This window comes from Patagioenas fasciata, chromosome 19, assembly GCF_037038585.1.
Source record: "Patagioenas fasciata isolate bPatFas1 chromosome 19, bPatFas1.hap1, whole genome shotgun sequence".
Lineage (NCBI taxonomy): Eukaryota > Metazoa > Chordata > Aves > Columbiformes > Columbidae > Patagioenas > Patagioenas fasciata.
In genome coordinates this window covers 12001365-12018789 of record NC_092538.1, presented here as the reverse complement: position 1 = coordinate 12018789, position 17425 = coordinate 12001365, and the positions used below count along the sequence as shown (strand labels likewise).

Sequence of the window (17425 nt, the reverse complement as noted above, 5' to 3'; positions counted from 1 at the left end):
CCGGGCAGCGCGGGAGCAGAGAAGGGCTGGCACGTATTGAATAATTTGACATAAATCTGTTCATTATCAATTCTCCAGCACCGTGGCTGAGATGTTTATTAGCCCTGGGTTTTATTAAAGTGTCACTCAGAGCTGGGCTGCTCCAAAGCAGGGAAGGGAAGGGAAGGGAAGGGAAGGGGAAGGGGAAGGGGAAGGGGAAGGGGAAGGGAAGGGGAAGGGGAAGGGGAAGGGGAAGGGGAAGGGGAAGGGGAAGGGGAAGGGGAAGGGGAAGGGGAAGGGGAAGGGGAAGGGGAAGGGGAAGGGGAAGGGGAAGGAGAAGGGAAGGGGAAGGGGAGCGAAAGGAAAGGAAAGGCGAAGGGAAGGGAAAGGAAAGGCGAAGGGAAGGGGAAAGGAAAGGAAAGGAAAGGAAAGGAAAGGAAAGGAAAGGAAAGGAAAGGAAAGGAAAGGAAAGGAAAGGAAAGGAAAGGAAAGGAAAGGAAAGGAAAGGAAAGGAAAGGAAAGGAAAGGAAAGGAAAGGAAAGGAAAGGAAAGGAAAGGAAAGGAAAGGAAAAGGAAGACGGTCCTTGTCCTGCAGGAGCCGATTCCGCCCCAGAAGGTGCAGGAGAACCGCGATTGTTGGACGTGGGAGCCGTTCACACTGCAGTTAAAGATATGGTGTTTCAATTGCATTTTGTTTATTTATTACAATGTAGGAGTGGAATAGAAATCAGCTTTGTCATGCACATTCTGGGCACCTAACGTTGTCAGGTGGACAGTGGGACGTACGCAAAGATTTGGTGGAATATGAATGAATGGCAAAATGGCTCCGGTTAGAGCGGCACTGGCCATTGTATTTTCACATTTCTCCTATCAGGTATTTATCTCGTGGTAAAAAGGAAGAATCTGTTCGTCACCTGATGCGTGTTGTCACAGTGTGAGTGTCCTCTTCAGCTGATCCTAGGGAATAGATGCCCCACTTCAACTTTATTAGAACCGATGTGCCAATTTTGCGTTGTCCAAGGTGCGGTGGGGGTCCCGGGGTCCAGCCGCACTGAACCCAGAGCTCCGCGCGAGCTCGGGAACTCAGACTGCAGCTCTGAAGTGCGGTCATTGCTTCCGGGGGGGGTGGGTTGGTTGTTGGGTGTTGTAATTAATCAGAGCGCCGGTTGTGTTCTTGGGCAGTAACGAAGCAAAGCGCTGCTGCTGCGGTTCCGGCTCACGAAGTCTCGGACAAACGCAGCGCCGTCCTAACTTTGTCTTTTGGGGCGATGCTGATTTCCAGTAACCGCAGCTGCATGCGAGTGCCGCTGCATTTAAATTGGTGTTAATTCACAATCATGAGTCTAGAAGAGCAAATACTGGTTTCTGTCGGCTCCTTCTTGACGATTGGCATCTCGGATATCCCGGGAGGGCTGTAGATGTTTCCCCCAAGCCAGGAATTTTTTGGCGTTACATCCCGGCCACACTTTGCCCGTTTCCCTGATGCCAACCTGAGGGCTCAGGAGCCGAGATGAGCACAGCCCCGGCTGGACCATCACGGAGCATCGCGTGGGGCCGCTGGACGGGGAGATTTCCAGCCCGTGTCACGGGTGTGTTTGACCTTCACTGCGACTTCATATCGCGCCTTTATAACATAAATCCTGCTGAATATTTAGTGAAGCAATTACAAGCAGTCTCATTTAAAGAAACAAGCGACGGTGCCCGTCTCTACAGGGACGTGAGCGGCTCCCGGTGACCTTCCCTGTCCCCCCCAGCCGGTGGGGACGCGGGGCCGGGGCGGCCCTGACACGCTCAGCGTTCCTGAGCTCTGCTGAGCTCTTGGCCGGCAGGAGCTTTGTTAAAGGCAGAGAAGGTGAGATTCAGGTAGGAGGATTCTTGTTGTAGGTGTGGAAATGAGATGGGACAGTGATAACCGGGGTTAAAATGGACATTTAATTGTGGCATTGGGTGCAGAGTAGCTGCTGTACTGGAGTTTCCTAAGGACCCATCCAGCACAGTCCGCGGTGCGATTTAAGTGCTTTGCTGAAAAGAACGGCCGCGAGCAGATGATGGTAAACTGAACTTAATGGGGAAAAAACTCCCCAAATTTGCCTATAGTAATTGTAACATAATCTTATAGCTACAATTTATATGGTAAAAGTCACCTTTGAAAACCGTAGGTGCGGGATAATTTGCCCAAATGAACGTGAGCGGCCCAGGGCCGGAGTCGGCAGCTTTGCCCGGCCTGGTTGGGCCAGGGCCGTGATCCCGGGTTTGCCCAGGTCTGTGTTTGAGGAAGGGGCAACAAAATGGACGAGTGACGGCCTGGCCGTGCTGAGGTTTCGTGCCGAGGCCAAGGGAGCAGATCCCACCTTGTATCAGCTTAGAAACCATAAACCATCACGTTGATTCAGAACCGCCTGGCTTTCTGCAATCAGAGGGAACCTACAGTAACATTTCTTGAAGTCATTTTGAAGCACTTTGCTACTAAATGTTACGGGGAGCCGTGATTCACGGTCCTGCCGAGCGGGTTGGTGAAGGCTGCTCGGGCGCTGCCAGCGCGGCCGTGGGGCGTTCGCACCCGGGAGGGGTTTAATGGGACACAAATCACAGTAGTTGAGGTGTTGCTTTCCCTGCCACGGCGCTTTCCCTTAACTTTTGGAGAGGAGTATAGACTGATATTTGGTACCGGAGTGATCTACAGGAGAGGGCTCTGCGGGGATTTACTGCGGCCGCGTTTCCATGTGTCCCTTAGGGAGCATGATGACCAAAGCCAGCCTGGAGTTTTTGGCGTTTATTGGCATGCGCCGGGGCACAGGGACCCCCCCGAGGTCTGGGGGCATCATGGACCAAAGTTTGTGACCCTGAAAACCCATGGCAGCCAGACGGGGAGGATGGTGTCACCGCGGGGACAGGGACGATGGGACGGGGAAAATGGGACGGGGACAGTGGGACAGGGACAGTGGGACAGGGACAGTGGGACAGGCGGCACCGCCGGGCAGCTGCTTCCAGGAGCATTTCAGGTTAAATATTTCTTATGTGTGATTGAAACTGGGTCTTGTTGGTATAACCGGTGTGTGTGTTTGGAGGGTTTACTGAAGGATGTCTACAAGGTGTGGGCGTTTTGGCAAGTGTCCCTTCCCACGCAGGGACCCTGGGTGGTGCTGTTAGAGCTCAGCGATGAGTCTGGGATAACGGGGCCATTTCCCGGGGGGTCACTCACGGTCCTGCTCCCTTCGCATCGTCGTCCGCTCTCACCCGCGCGCCCGCATCCCGAGCCGCCGCGCTCGGTGTTGGCGGCGGAACGCGGCTGTTCAGGGAGACGCTTCCTTTGTTTCTCTATTGATTAGCAGCCGATCCATACCCAGAGGTCTATAATGTTCCTATGATTTAAACTTGAACAGTTTCATTAACTGTCAAGTACCTTTAGAGCAAAGGAATCCCATATTTTAAGTCCCTCTCCGTGCCAGTTTAAGATTTGTGGACGGCGAATTCTTTTGCCGAGAAATAAATAAAGAAAGCTTTCTGAAAAACCCCGAGGCCTCAAGATCTGACTGGGAAAGAAAGAAAACCATTCCAAGATATTTAATTGTACAGGGGGCTTACAGGATTGATCGAGAGCTTAGCTTTTTACAATAGTCCAGTGAATAAGAAATGCTCCTGACAAACGATCGATGATGGGATAATCACTCTTTATCCCCCCTCCTCATTGTTACCTTCTTTCTTCCAGGAGAACAGGGTTCAGAAGTCAAAAATCTTTATAGACGCTGCTTTTAAATTAAGCAGAAAATAGACATTGACATATTTGTTAATCTCACCTAAATCATTGCTGGGCCCGGCCGGGTTGGCCGCGCTCCGTGGCGCCGCAGCACGAGCGCAGGCGCTGCCGTCGGAACGGGGAGCTCAGCGTGGAGAAATACGGAGAATCTTTTATTCTGAAGGTTCCAAGAATAGCTTCTCTTAATTAAAACCTTCTTAGTAGCGTTTGAAAGGTTGGGTGACATTTATAATGGTGGGTGCATGAAAACATCCCTTCCCTGGGACGATGGGCTGTGCGGCCGGTGTGCGCTGGGACACCATGGGTGCTGGGTCCATGTAAGGACCAGCGGCACGGGGTGGGAGCCGGAGCTGCTGCGGGGGCGGGAGGTTACAAACCAGCACAATTCAGCAGAACATCCGTTCGCACGCGGTCTGTCTCCAGTCGCAATCTGTGCTTAAACTGGAGCAAGATGGGCTCTAAACGCTCAGCCCTGCACAGGGACCGCTGGTCCCTGCTGGGGAGTCACCAGCCAGCGTGGAACTGGTGCCGCTGACAGCGGGTTCAGGGGAGAGTTGTGCTTATAGATCTGGACTTTTGTGTGAGCTCAAAATAAATGAAGTAAATAAATTACGAACTCCATAGGACATGGCTTTATCGACACAGCTTTGTGCCCACCATGGTGGTCCATGGTTGAGACCGCGTGCCCATCACGGCGCCGCACACGAGCGGTTCAGGCGCCTCCAGCGCGGTTCCAACCGCTGCTGGCAGGAAAACTGCGAAACGTGCCGCTGGTTCCACCTTGCCCGTGTTTCTCGCTAAATGAGCTGCGTGTTGGGACATTATTCTTTTTTAGAAGTCCAGTAAATGTCAATTGATGGCTGAGCTCATTGGCATTTAAATGGAACAGAGTTTCCATGGTGAAAGCTGAACATCAGTGGCAGGAAATGTGGGCTGGAACACGTAGACTTGACTCAAGGCTCAGCTCGTCGTTGTGGGAGCTGCTGCTCTGGCGCTTCCCGTGGCAAATGCAGTTTGGGTTTCACTGTCGGCGGGAACAGGAGACATCTCTGCTCTCCAGAGCTGCCCCCGTCCCCATCCCCGTGTGCCCGTCCTGACCCGTGTGCCGGTTGCAGGGACCCCCGAGCTGAGCCCGGCTGAGCGCAAGGAGCTGGAGGCCAAGCTGAAGGAGCGGGAGGAGTTCCTGAGCCCCATCTACCACCAGGTCGCCATGCAGTTCGCCGACCTGCACGACACGCCCGGGCGGATGCAGGAGAAAGGAGCCATAACCGTGAGTGCCACCGGGGCACCGCAGGGGGGTCCCACACGGGGGACGCGGCAGCGGCCGATGGCACCCGCTGCAATGAGCCTCTTGCCATGGGGACGAACCCTCCCCGTGTGCCGGCTGCTTTCCGGTCCCAGAACACGAACCCCTCGTGTTTGCCGGCACTTTTACCCAACGTGTCCATTTTGACCCCACATTTTCAAGGCTTCACCGGGCAGGGCTGTGGTTTGAACCCAGGACTCAGGGACGTTGTCCCTCATTAATTTCTCCTCCTCTAATTACGTCCCGGGCAGGACATTCTAGACTGGAAAACTTCCCGCACCTTCTTCTACTGGAGATTAAGGCGACTTCTGCTGGAAGACGTGGTCAAGAGGAAGATCCACGCCGCCAACCCCGAGCTGACGGACGGGCAGATCCAGGCCATGCTGAGACGCTGGTTTGTGGAAGTCGAGGGGACCGTGAAGGTAACTAAAACCGGTTTCACCAGGTCTGGCCTGGGCTCACATTGAGCAGAGCTTGGTCTCTGGTTTTAATTGTAACATCCAAAACCATTCTAAGTGATGAAAGAGAACTTCTGGGGAAGGTTCCAGGTCAGGAGTTGGTTTATGGGGACCCTTTTTATAGCAGGTTAGAAGAGCAAAACAGGATGGGGTTTTTTTTCTCCCAAGCATGTAACATCATTGATGCGAAAATCTGAGCATCTTACAGAGCCAAAGAGGTCGCTCAGCACAGCGAGGCATTATTTTGCATTTGATTTATCTATTTTTTTTTTTCATTTTATTTTATTCTATTTTATTTTATTCTATTTTTAAAGTCACAAACACTCGGGGGTTGCAGGAAAGGGGGGAGCGTTCTCTGGAGGGCAGCAGCCTTTCCAAGGTAGTGTCTGAGCGTCTTTAAAAGCGGGCATCTCGTTAGCTAATACATTACACCAATCAAGGAGAGTTATCTTAAGCCACAATTAATCTGCTCCCTGGCATATGTTGATAGGAGAGCATCATGCTGTTTCTTAATTAAAAGCAAACGGATTAAAAATGATTAATAAGAGTATTAAATATTCTCCTAAACGAAAAGCGTTGGGATTCTCGGTAAATCTGGTTTTTCGCAGCTCTGCAGCTGCAACGCGGCTTCTTGGGGCTTTTTCCCTTCCCAGAAGGTTCCGGGGCCGGAGCAAAACCCAACGAGTTTAAAATAATAATAATAAGGGAAAAAAACCCACTGAAATAAGCAAAATCTTGAGGCTAAAGTGCCCCCTCTGGTTTAGGACAATCCCAGGACTCAGGGCTGAGCGGTGGCTGCAGCATCCAGCTCATTGTCATTCTGACCTGGGCTTTGTTAGTGATAACAGAGGAGGATAGTGCACCTTTAAATGACGAGCTTTGTGTTTAATTACCCAAATAAAATGACATAAATATGAATGAGTGCTAATGGCAGTACTTGCTTTTCCGGAAACCATTAACAAAACGATTCTTAAATGATTTGTAAAGAAAATGAGAGGAGAAGAGAGGAGTGAGAAGGCTATTAGGTGTCTACCACACTCCTGAATTATTATGTAGTCAACTACCTGGCAAATATCAGGTGAAATGATCTTGCAAAAGGAAAAAAAAGGGGGTTTTTGCCCAGGCTTTCAGGGCTGCGGGCGCCCCGAGCTGTGATGGGGATCCTGTGATCGCTGGGGACACCGACACCAGCTCCTGGGCACTCAGGGTCCCTTCGGGTGCATCTCCAGGAGACGCAAAAGGAATCAATCCATTTTGGACTTGTTTCAGTTGTCACTTGTGTCTGTAGAAGTCACACACTGGGAAAAACACCGCGTGCTGCCAGGCGGGTGTTTTACCCCGATAATTGTGAGTTAAATGTGGGGAACGGCGCGGGCGCAGTGGGTGACACGCGCGGTTTGTTCGCAGGCCTATTTGTGGGACAGCAACAAGGACCTGGTGGAGTGGCTGGAGAAGCAGCTGACGGAAGAAGAAGGCGTTCGCTCAGTCGTGGAGGAAAACATCAAGTACATCTCTCGGGATTACATCCTGAAGCAGATCCGGAGGTGAGCGCGTGGCGCTGTGCGGTGCTGTGCGGGGCGCGCGCGTCGGGCCGCTCGCTGACCCCCTCTCCCCTCTCCCCAGCCTGGTCCAGGCCAACCCCGAGGTCGCCATGGACTCCATCGTGCACATGACCCAGCACATATCGCCCACCCAGCGAGCCGAGGTCGTGCGCATCCTCTCCACAATGGACTCGCCTTCTTCAACGTAAGAGCATCCATCTCCCGCACACCCCCTGCCCGGTACAGTGCAGATAAAAAGAAAGCAGCACGGGATTGCCCTTTGCTCGACTGCACCCGCTGTACCGAGACGGGAGGCTCGGGGAAACACTGGAAGAGTGACGTTTCTATTTTTTCAGCTCAGACTGACCAGAGGAAGCGTGTTCTTTGGCCAGAGACACGAGGAAAATGTATAAACACAAGCGCCTGCGGAACTGAGTTACAGCTGTCTTAACTGTACCTTATTTATTTAACGAAGCGCGACTGGACCAACGCATGGGTTGGGCTGCCAGGCAATGACGGGTGCTGCGGCACCGTGAGCTCTTGGCGTAGCAAAGCGGGGCCTCGTTTAAATGAACACCCCCCCGTGTCCCCGCTGCTTCTCTTTGCGCCCCCCGGCAGCAGGTTCGTGCTGACAAGTGCCAACGTCCCCCCGAGCACGGTGCTGCAGCCGGACGGGCTGGGAGCCCCAGAGCCTCCCCGCGGCCCGGCCTCTCGTCTCCATCAGCCGGTGGGGATTTGGATTTCAAACGTCTTGTCTTGTTCTGGAGTAGCGGAGGAAAAGCCACGTTTGAGGGAGGGCTGTCCCGCAGCCCGGGCAGGCTCCTGGGCTGCCCAGGACGGTGACTGGGGCAGGATTTTGGGGGCTCGGTCCCCACTCGCTTTGCCTTTGTGCCCCATTGCTGTAGAGTAGGTCAGTAAACTGTGAAAGGCCCTTCTAGGAGGAGACCAAAACTCAGCTGCTCAGCCTCCTCCCTCCCCACTTATTCTGAGGGATAACACACGGGCAGCCCCGCTGTTGCGTATCTAAGTGCCGGTCCTTCCATGGGAGTGCGGGGCTGAAGCAGAAATACAGTGCCAGGAGACAGGAGGGGAAAGGACGGAGTCGAACACCCCAATGGCGCTGGAGCTGTGCAAGGAAATCTCAGTCTAACCCCCCCGAGCAAAGTTTTCCACCACCTCTGCCCAGAGCCGCCTGCGCTGCCCGTCCCGCCGTGCGCTGGGGAAGGGGCCGCCGGCATTCAGGTAAAACACCAAAATACACGTTACTTTTGGTGATCCCCTTCCCCAGCACCAGCTGGTTTTCCCCCGTCCCAGCAGTGACTTCGCAGCCGGTCGGAGTCGTCGTCGCGGTGGCTGTTGGTGGCCATTGGTGGCCACGGTGCTGGCGCTGAGCCGGCCCAGCCTCTGCGCTCATTGCTGTACTTTTTCTATTTTCGTGGCCCTCCTGCCCATAATAAAAGATCAGGGAAGCTGGAACTCTGCAGGGTCAGCCCCTAATTCATAGATATGTTCTGGAACTTGGTCTAAGGAGAACTGGAGAGCTGACACCACTGATCGTCTTAAAAGTGATTTGGATTTCACAACTCTTCCAGCGCAGTGAGTCGGAGGGGATGTTTTTATCAGAGAACTAATGAACGATGATGCCAGAGCCTCGCGCCTGCACCATCTGCACATGGGATGCCAGCACTCGCCAAAGTGGAGCCGCAGTGTCATGGCAGGGACGAGATCTTCTTAGGAGTTAAGAACCCAAATTTGGTTTAAGAGGCTTCATTTTTTCCCACTAGAGCCCCCTGAACAACCCCCAGAGATGCTTTTACTTACGCAGCGTGGGCTGCAGCAGGACGGACAGACAGACAGCGACTCCAGGCAGGATGCTCGGGGGCTTCGTGGCCACTCATGAGGGGTAAAGTGGCTCCAAACCAACAGCCATTGGGCACCGTGGTCTGAAATCCAAGTCCAGCACCGCACGGGGGCCCCGGGGCAGCGTCGGCCGAGGCGCCGGCGGGACGGGCGCTGCGGGGAGGGCCCTCGGTACAGACGGTTCTCGCTGGTGCTGAATGTTTCACTTACCTCAGTTTCTTTTAATAAAAAGAACGAATGACAGCGCTGTTGCTGGGAGTGGAAATCTGTCCCCCTTGTCCCCAGCAGCTCCGCTTCACCCCAAGGAGAGCGAGGGGTTCCCCACGTTAAAGGTGAGTTTTGATGTGACGTGGTCAACCGAAGCGCGTTGGCAAACGCACCTCCAGCAGTCATTTTATTCACACGGTTCTCAAACCAGAACCCTGACGGCTAAAATCCGATCACCTTAAGAACCACGGTCTAACTGGGGGAGGGTGTGAGGGGACGGACCCCGCTGAACTCCAGAAACGCACTGAAAACTCTTTAGCCTAAAATATCTACATATTAAAAATGCCAAGAAAAGACGTACCAAAGCTGTAAGCTCTCAAAAGCCCAAGATCAAAGTGCCATCATCTTTTAATGTAAACCTTTTGTTGCATCAACAGTCTTAAGAGGGATGAGAGACATCAAAATAAAAACTGAGACAAACTGTGGCTTTGTAGCTGTTTTTTGTTTTAGTCTCTTCTCTCAATTTGGGCCATGAAATAGGTCAGCTCCATTACTGATCAGCCTTCCCACAAATATTTAAAACAAATTGAATTGCACACCCAATACCCATCACAATTACGCCAGGCACAATAACTAAATTAGCAATTCAACAAAATAATTGGAAATGCGATTCTCTCTATTCCACAGCCTCCCTCAGGGCTTTGGCCGATCTATGGGGGGAAAACTCTGCTTTACTAATTCTGCAGCTAATTAGAGACACACTTGTAAATGAAGTTGTTTGTCTGAAAGTTGAAATTCTTTGCTATTGTGGGGTCGGGGGGAGAGGATTTAACACGACCCTGTGTCCCCCCATCGCACACCTAATTCCCCAGCACACCTTCTGCTTGCCGTGCAGAGGTATAATGCCCGTTTGTGTAGGCACTAATTAGCAGCTGTATCATGAATTAAGAAAGAATTAATATTCTATTGGGGGGGAAATAACTATCGCACTCGCTGTTAATTGGCAGCATTAGGAAAACAGGGTGGAAATCACCCTGGTTCTCTGCGCCCTTATGAACCGGCACCCGCTGCACCGGAGCTGCCGGGCCAGGCAGGACCTGGCGCAGGTGGCACCGCCGGAGCCCCCAGGGACGACACCGGTGACACCGGTGGCACTTTTCCAGCCGCACGTTGTTCCCATGGGGCGGGGGATGAGGTGCCGCCGGTCCCATCCCAAGGTCCCATCCCAAGGTCAGCGCGGGGACCCGGGTGTCCCCGCGTCCCACGCGCGCAGGTGGGGGTGGCGGGAGGAGCGCCTGCTTAAACACTGATAAGTAAATTCAAAAGCATGCTTAGCAGGGCTTTGACTCTTATCTCTTCAAACAATACCAACGAGAAGTTAGCACATTTGAAGTGGTTCGCATTACCCTTTTAACACCCAGCTCGCTCTCAAAAACAGAAATCGAGAGCCCTGGTGCTACAAGTTTAGAGGACACCGAAGTCAAACGCGGACGGGCTGGTGCTGCCGACGCTCCCGTCAGTGCCCAAGCCCCGCACAGCACACCCCGAACAGCCCCGGTGCTTTCTGCCGAACATCCTCAATGCCCCTCCTGCCCGCGGGAGCAGCGGAGCCCGTTCCACCGGCACAAACTCAGGAAGTAGCTCATTTACTCCCCTCGCTGCCTTTCGGAATTGTGGTTATTAAACCATGCGATTTTAATGATGTTCGAAGACCACACAGCTTTGCTGCTGCTCAGACAATAAGAGCAGGTACCGCCAGACTCTGGGCGTGCAGGTTCTGTCCTCATCCCACACGCTCCGGTTTTAAACCTCCAGTTTGGGTGGTTTTGGGCGTTCTGAGCCTTTTCTGCGCCGATCACACCTGGCCAGGCCGCTCACTAAACGTTTAAATTAGAGAGCGCAAAACACAGAACAAAGCGCAGTTCATGTGGCACAAGCAACGGCCACTTTACACACATATATACGCACGTATTATTTACACAAGATAACCTCCATCTCAGATTGATCACAGCAGGCCACAAATTCCCCTTACGGGGATTTAATTTCCAGCTTCTGACCTTTGGATATGAAAACGCCACCAAACCCCTCACGTGAACGATCTCCGGCCACTTTCGCGCCCGTGCCGCGTCCTGCGCCACAAATGGCGGTGACGGGGAAGCCAGGATGGCTCAGAGTCACCATCAGCAGAAATAAACACGTACAGGATCAATATGGGACTGAAATATTCACCAATACGTTCTAATTGCAGAAACACCCGCAGCCCCGCGCTGTGCTCAGCACCCGCCAGTCAGCGTCCCCGTGCTCAGAGCCGGCTGCAAGGGACAGCACCTTTTCTCTGCTGTAAGGCCGTGTTAATTATGCAAATGACATTTAAATCCTCTTGACTCGGTGAAAAAAAAGCAAGTCACACATTACAGATATGCAGCCGACAACCAGAGCAGCACGTTTAAACCCCACCCTCAATGCCCACATAAAACATCCCTCGGGACCGAACACGAGTGGGGTGACCTGATTGCGGGGGGCGGGTGGTCCCCGCTGGGCTGAATCCCGCGTCCCCCCCAACCCGCAAACTGCGAATCGAGGTCAGGAATTCACAGAGAAGACTTCAAAATGGATTGAGGTTGGGGGAGAGCGGCGTTCGTCCTAAAGCCAGGGCGGGGACGCTGGGCCAGGCTCAATGCCCACCCCAAAGCTTTAGGAAGCGTGGGGCTCAGCAGGAGCCGCGGGGGAAGCTCCTGCGGGAGGATCTTTAGGAGCAAACCTTGGGCAGCCCCTGCTCGGTGCTCCGGGGCAGCTCAGTCCCGCTGCTCATTCTGCTCCGGTTCTTCTGGACTCGCCAATTTTCCAAACAGCGACCGATAAAGCTCCGTCCTGCGGAAAAAAGGAAGAAGAAGAGGGAAAAGTTACTTTTTGAGGTTCAAACGAAGTAAGAGGCTGCCAGCAAAACCATCACCCCTTCCAAGGCTTTGTACAATTAATAATATTAATAAATCGAGGCAAAGGGGAGAACTTGCACAAGACCAATCACACTACAGAAATCTGTACATATTTCAGGTTGGCTGGACACCATCCCTCTCTAGAGAATGAGGGTTTCTATAGGTTTGCCCTTTACAGACAGGCCCTTCAAGTAAGAAAACGAGACTGAATATTTGAATAGGATGGATGAGACCGCAGAGCCATAAGGAGGATTCAATCAGTCTACGTGGGACTGTAATTTAGTTTTCATATGTTTTCTTGGACTTGATAGTACTTGAAAAGCAATGCAAATGCCCCAGCAACAAGATTGCAATTAATATCACATATACAGTGATTCTGATAACGGGAGCAAGCTTCCCTTTAAAAGAAAAAAAATAGTGGGCTGGTCTTATTTATCTTTAATTTTAAAACTAAAGTAACTTGAGAAGAGAGGTGGGGAAAGCATGACTTTTTTAAACCACATATTTCTGGAAATCAAGGAAAAAGCCTTAATTTCTACACTTACCTGGGCAAGCAGCTGCTGCAGCCGCCGGGCCAAGAGAGCAAAGAGACTTCACCATCGGGAATGGGCAAAACACGGCACAAAAGGATGAAACCCAGAGCCCAGAGCGAGTCCAGGCCCCGGCCGCCTCCTCAGCCAGCACCACAGCCACCGCTGCCACCCGGTGCCATTTCGCCCCAGACAAGCACTGAGACAAGAAACCTTCCTAATTCACAGGGCCACACCTGAAATTAATCTTAATCTAGAAGCTTATTAAGCAATCAGCTGCTCTTCCTGCAGAAAAGGAGCCTGTGGGGAGGGATGTTGCTCCTCACCCAACCAAATGGTTGATGTTGAGGCTACAGAACCGCAACCGGGGTTTCTGTGCTCAATCAGGTGCGTGCCCGCAGCTTTTGGCAAGTTTAACACAAAATCAGAATAATTCTAGAAAACAGGACTGATGCTTGAAAACCTGGGAACTCTGAACCTTGAAAGAAAAAAGGGAGAAAGAGGAATGTCTTAAACCTACAATATTTTCCATTTTTCCTGACTATTAACTGATAAACGTGACCCGCTTTTGCTGTTTAACAGAGAAATCAGATGGCGAGCGGCAGTGCTGCCGGCAGGGACGTTGTGACTTCAAGGACGTGTCAAGCTACGGGAAGGACCGTGCGGAGCGACGCTGCTCCCTCCTCCGACAGCCCCGTCCCCAGCCCAGGGCACCAGCACACGTGTCCCCGCTCGGTGACGCTCTGGGCACCCACAGCCGTCCACGTGTGGGAACACTCAGGGAAACGCTAAACCCATTCTGATAGAAAACGGTTTCACACCCAGGTGGGCAAAGCTCACCGACTTCCAGCGAAACATCACCCGATCCTTGATTTCTCCCCTCTCCCTGGTGTGTGACTTGTTTGAAATAAGACGACTTAACCGCATCAAGGAAAACCTGTGCAAGGGAACTGCCACACCAACGCAGCCTTTGCTGTGTCAGCTGCAGGGCTGTGTGTGCCCGGGAGGTGACGGTGACAACCTCCCCCCTGCTGGCTCTCGTGTTGGGGCAAAGCGGCTCTGCCGAGACCCCCAGCAGCGTCTCGCGGCTCCTCCTGGGCTCGATTCCATTTTCCCTTCGGCGGGGGCGCTCGGGGCTCGCGGGATCCTCTCATCCGCGCGGCTCTCGTGGTTCCTGTGGTTGAACACGTGCTGGGCAGCGGCACCAACCGGGCCCGGTGGGGTCTGGAGTTTGGGTAACACGGCAGCAAGGGCAGTGAGGGAAGGAGGGATCAGAACACCCAGAACAAATACTTTACCCTGCTAAAATAAAATTAATAATCCAACCTTTTTTTCCTCTTCTCGTCACCAGGCTCCCTTTCCTCCGCAGCATCTCCTCTCAGCAGGATTTAACCGTGCAGAGAGTAAAACTCATCAATCCTCCAGGTTTAACCTTGTCTCTGTTTCAATCCACCAGGGTAAGTGCGGATTTTAATACTTTCAGCCCCCTTAAGGCTACGCATAATGAACGTGGATTTTGGTTCAAAACATCGAATTCCTCTCCTCCACCCACGTACATGGAGCATCAGACCTGAGCCGCGGAGCTGAGCGCTCCCAACGGGGGGAGGTGACGTAGCACAAAGAGGCACCAGGCTCAGCAATGAGCTGAGGAATAACCTGCACGAGTAATTAACAGCACTTCCAGCTCGGGCGGGGAGTGCGGAAGGAGGAGGTCGATACAGGGGTCTTCCTTGAATTAAAATTTAACTCACCCTTTATTGCAACCTACAAAAGCAGGTAATGAGCACTAACATTTTTATTTCTTTTAAACTGTCATTTAGGCTGTAGAGGGGATAATTACCTATTTCCACTGTAGTAAGGTTTTATCACCCTTAGTGAGGCATTTTCTAATTTAATATTTTTACTGTATTATCATAAAACCCGTTTCTGGAAAAAAATGATCAGGAACCACAGAGCCATTCGCCATAAAACGTGTGCGTGAGTACCTTGGCTTCATTATTGACGCGGTTCTTGTGAGCGGGTGCCCAGCGCTCGCCCTTCCCGCTCCACGGCCGCCCAGCAAGTTTTATGGTCTTTTTACTTCTTTTTCTTAAATAGAGTTCTGTAAACCAGTAGGAGAATAATCTTAAGGGGGAAAATTTAGTTTCTGGTGGGTTTTTATTCAGAGCGTTATTAATAAAGCAATACTGCGTGAGTCACTGCTGTGCTGTTTTAGTAAAGATACCCTCCAACTAATTTCTCTACCTTTTCCCATGTACCTTTATTTCTTCTCTTCTTCCAGGGGAAAAGGAAAAAAGAAGATAAGTTAGAATATGCCCCAAGCAGTACTGGAATAACTATTCCTGCCCCATTCCCGCTGACACCCTCCACTGGGGACAATCAATTTTTAAATCACAAAAACTGGCAAAGGATAGACGAGGAACACCCAGGAAAAATGGGAGGAGGAAAACGCAGGCTCCCGATGGAACCTGAATGTGGCTGTGCAACGGACGGCTCATCACCTTCTTGGAGAACTTTCCGCCTGTATCCTCAGAAATCTTTTGCCCAGTGGCGTGGCACTCGGATGAACAAGTGCCCAGCAGGCAGAGCGGGAAGATAAAACAACCTGAAGCCCTAGAGTTCTCAATTTCTAGCCAAAGGTGTTACCCTCGATCAGCACGTGGGTGTGGAGCAGAACAAGCGGCAGTGAGTATCAAAGCAGAATTAAAATGCCCATGGCTTTTAAAGCGAGGGATTTGGCAGGCAGAGCAGAGGGCTGCGGGGTGGCCAGTGTGGGATGCGGTGTGGTGTGGATGTGATGCGGTGTAGATGCGATGCGATGTGGATACGGTGCGATGTGGTGCGGATGCGATGTGGATACGGTGCGATGTGGTGCGGATGCGACGTGGATACGGTGCGATGTGGTGCGGATGCGATGCGGACACAGGGCAATGTGGTGCGGAGGAGATGTGGATGCGATGCAATGTGGATGTGGTGCGGATGCAGTGCAGTGCAGATGCGATGCGGATACAGCGCAATGTGATGCGATGTGGATGCAGTGCGGATACAGTGCGGCGTGGATGCGATGCGATGCGGATACAGTGCGGTGCGGTGTGGATGCGATGCGATGTGGATACAGTGCGGTGTGGATGCGATGCGATGTGGATACAGCGCGGTGGGGATGCGATGCGGTGTGGATACAGTGCGGTGGGGATGCGATGCGGTGTGGATACAGTGTGGTGCGGTGCGGTGTGGATGCGATGTGGATACAGTGCGGTGCGGCGTGGATGCGATGCGGATACAGTGTGATGCGATGCGGATACAGTGCGGTGCGGTGTGGATGCGATGCGGATACAGTGCGGTGTGGATACAGTGCGGTGCGGTGTGGATGCGATGTGGATACAGTGCGGTGCGGTGTGGATGCGATGCGATGTGGGTATAGTGCGGTGTGGATGCGATGCGATGTGGATACAGTGCGGTGTGGATGCGATGCGATGTGGATACAGTGCGGTGTGGATGCGATGTGGATACAGTGCGGTGGGGATGCGATGCAGTGTGGATACAGTGTGGTGCGGTGCGGTGTGGATGCGATGTGGATACAGTGCGGTGCGGTGGGGATGCGATGCGGATACAGTGCGGTGCGGTGTGGATGCGATGCGATGCGGATACAGTGCGGTGTGGATACAGTGCGGTGCGGTGTGGATGCGATGCGGTGTGGATACAGTGTGGTGCGGTGTGGATGCGATGCGGTGTGGATACAGTGTGGTGCAGTGTGGATGCGATGCGGTGTGGATACAGTGTGGATGCGATGCGGTGCGTGCTCCCGGCCAGCGGCAGCCCCACGAGATGGCACTCTCTCACTCGCTTCCCCACCACGGCCCAAAACCGAAGCGCACAACGCCGGCTATAAATTCCGCAGCCAGACGGCTCCCATCACCGCGCCCCGCGCTCGAAGGAGATTCAGAAAGGTCTGCCGCAATTCCCTCTCGCTCCGGCGGGTCAGGATCGGGTCCTTCAAGTCTGTGCAAATGCTTTTAGCCCCACGGCTTTAAATTATGGAAGGTGACGTGTGACCTCTGGTTTGTCTCATGAGACCAGGCGCAAGATTTATACGTATTTCAGAAAGCTGGTTCTTGCCCTAAACAAAGGGACTCTGGACGTTGGAAGCAGGGGGATGGAAGGGCTGCTGTTGGGGTACCGCCCCCCAAATTTAAGCAGACCCAGGTGCCATCTGTCACCAGTTCTGCACATTTCCCCCTTACAGCAGCACACAGCCCGGTCACCAGCCCTGAGCTCAGGACCATTAACAGGAGCAGAGCTGGCACCTCTCTCATCCTCATTTTGGTCCCAATAGCATTCACGTTTTCATAGGAGCTTTTACAGCACAAAGCACAGAAGATGCGGACAAGTGGCAGGAGAAGTAGCAAAGCAGAGGGAGGTTCAGAAAGCTGCTCTGCTGCCACGCTTTCCAGCAGCTTCATTTCCCCATGAAATCCATAAAACGTTGCTCTTTCAGTGTCTGTTTTTGGAGGGGTGTTTGAGCAGAGCAGCCGCTGTGAGGCCGCGTGTGCAGGAGCCGTGCACGCGGAAGGGCCGTTCTTTGTGTACCTTAACATCCCATATTCCTAGGATGATTTCCCTCTTTCACAGCTTGCCTGTTTTATAACAGATTTGATGCAGGAGAAGACAAATTGTCTCACATAGGAAGGATGACAAATCATCGTGCAGCTCTTAACAGGTTATTTTTTTTTCCCCTTTAAAAAGGAAATTTCCATAACAGAGGCGTCTGTCTTCGTACCAGGGATGTCAAACATCAAATGTTGGGACACGATGATTTCAGCCCATTGGCGTTAACCGGGGTCACGTACACAC

At 52.6% G+C, this 17425-nt stretch overlaps 2 protein-coding genes across 10 annotated transcripts in view; one reads left to right on the top strand and one right to left on the bottom strand.

Annotated features, from left to right (window-relative positions):
- ACACA (acetyl-CoA carboxylase alpha) overlaps window positions 1-9593 on the top strand; it is a 116434-nt gene extending 106841 nt beyond the window's left edge. For all 9 annotated transcript variants that reach the window (XM_071816822.1, XM_071816821.1, XM_071816824.1 and 6 more), the window contains 4 exons: window positions 4852-5006; window positions 5294-5464; window positions 6908-7044; window positions 7124-9593. In XM_071816822.1, coding sequence (XP_071672923.1) covers window positions 4852-5006; window positions 5294-5464; window positions 6908-7044; window positions 7124-7250 — 590 coding nt within the window. In that variant the 3' untranslated portion in view covers window positions 7251-9593. The remainder of the gene's footprint in view (window positions 1-4851; window positions 5007-5293; window positions 5465-6907; window positions 7045-7123) is intronic.
- Window positions 9499-17425, bottom strand: part of AATF (apoptosis antagonizing transcription factor) — a 43663-nt gene continuing 35736 nt past the window's right edge. Inside the window, exon 12 of the mRNA XM_065852876.2 lies at window positions 9499-11979. Within this exon, the coding sequence (XP_065708948.1) occupies window positions 11904-11979 (76 nt within the window). The 3' untranslated portion in view covers window positions 9499-11903. The remainder of the gene's footprint in view (window positions 11980-17425) is intronic.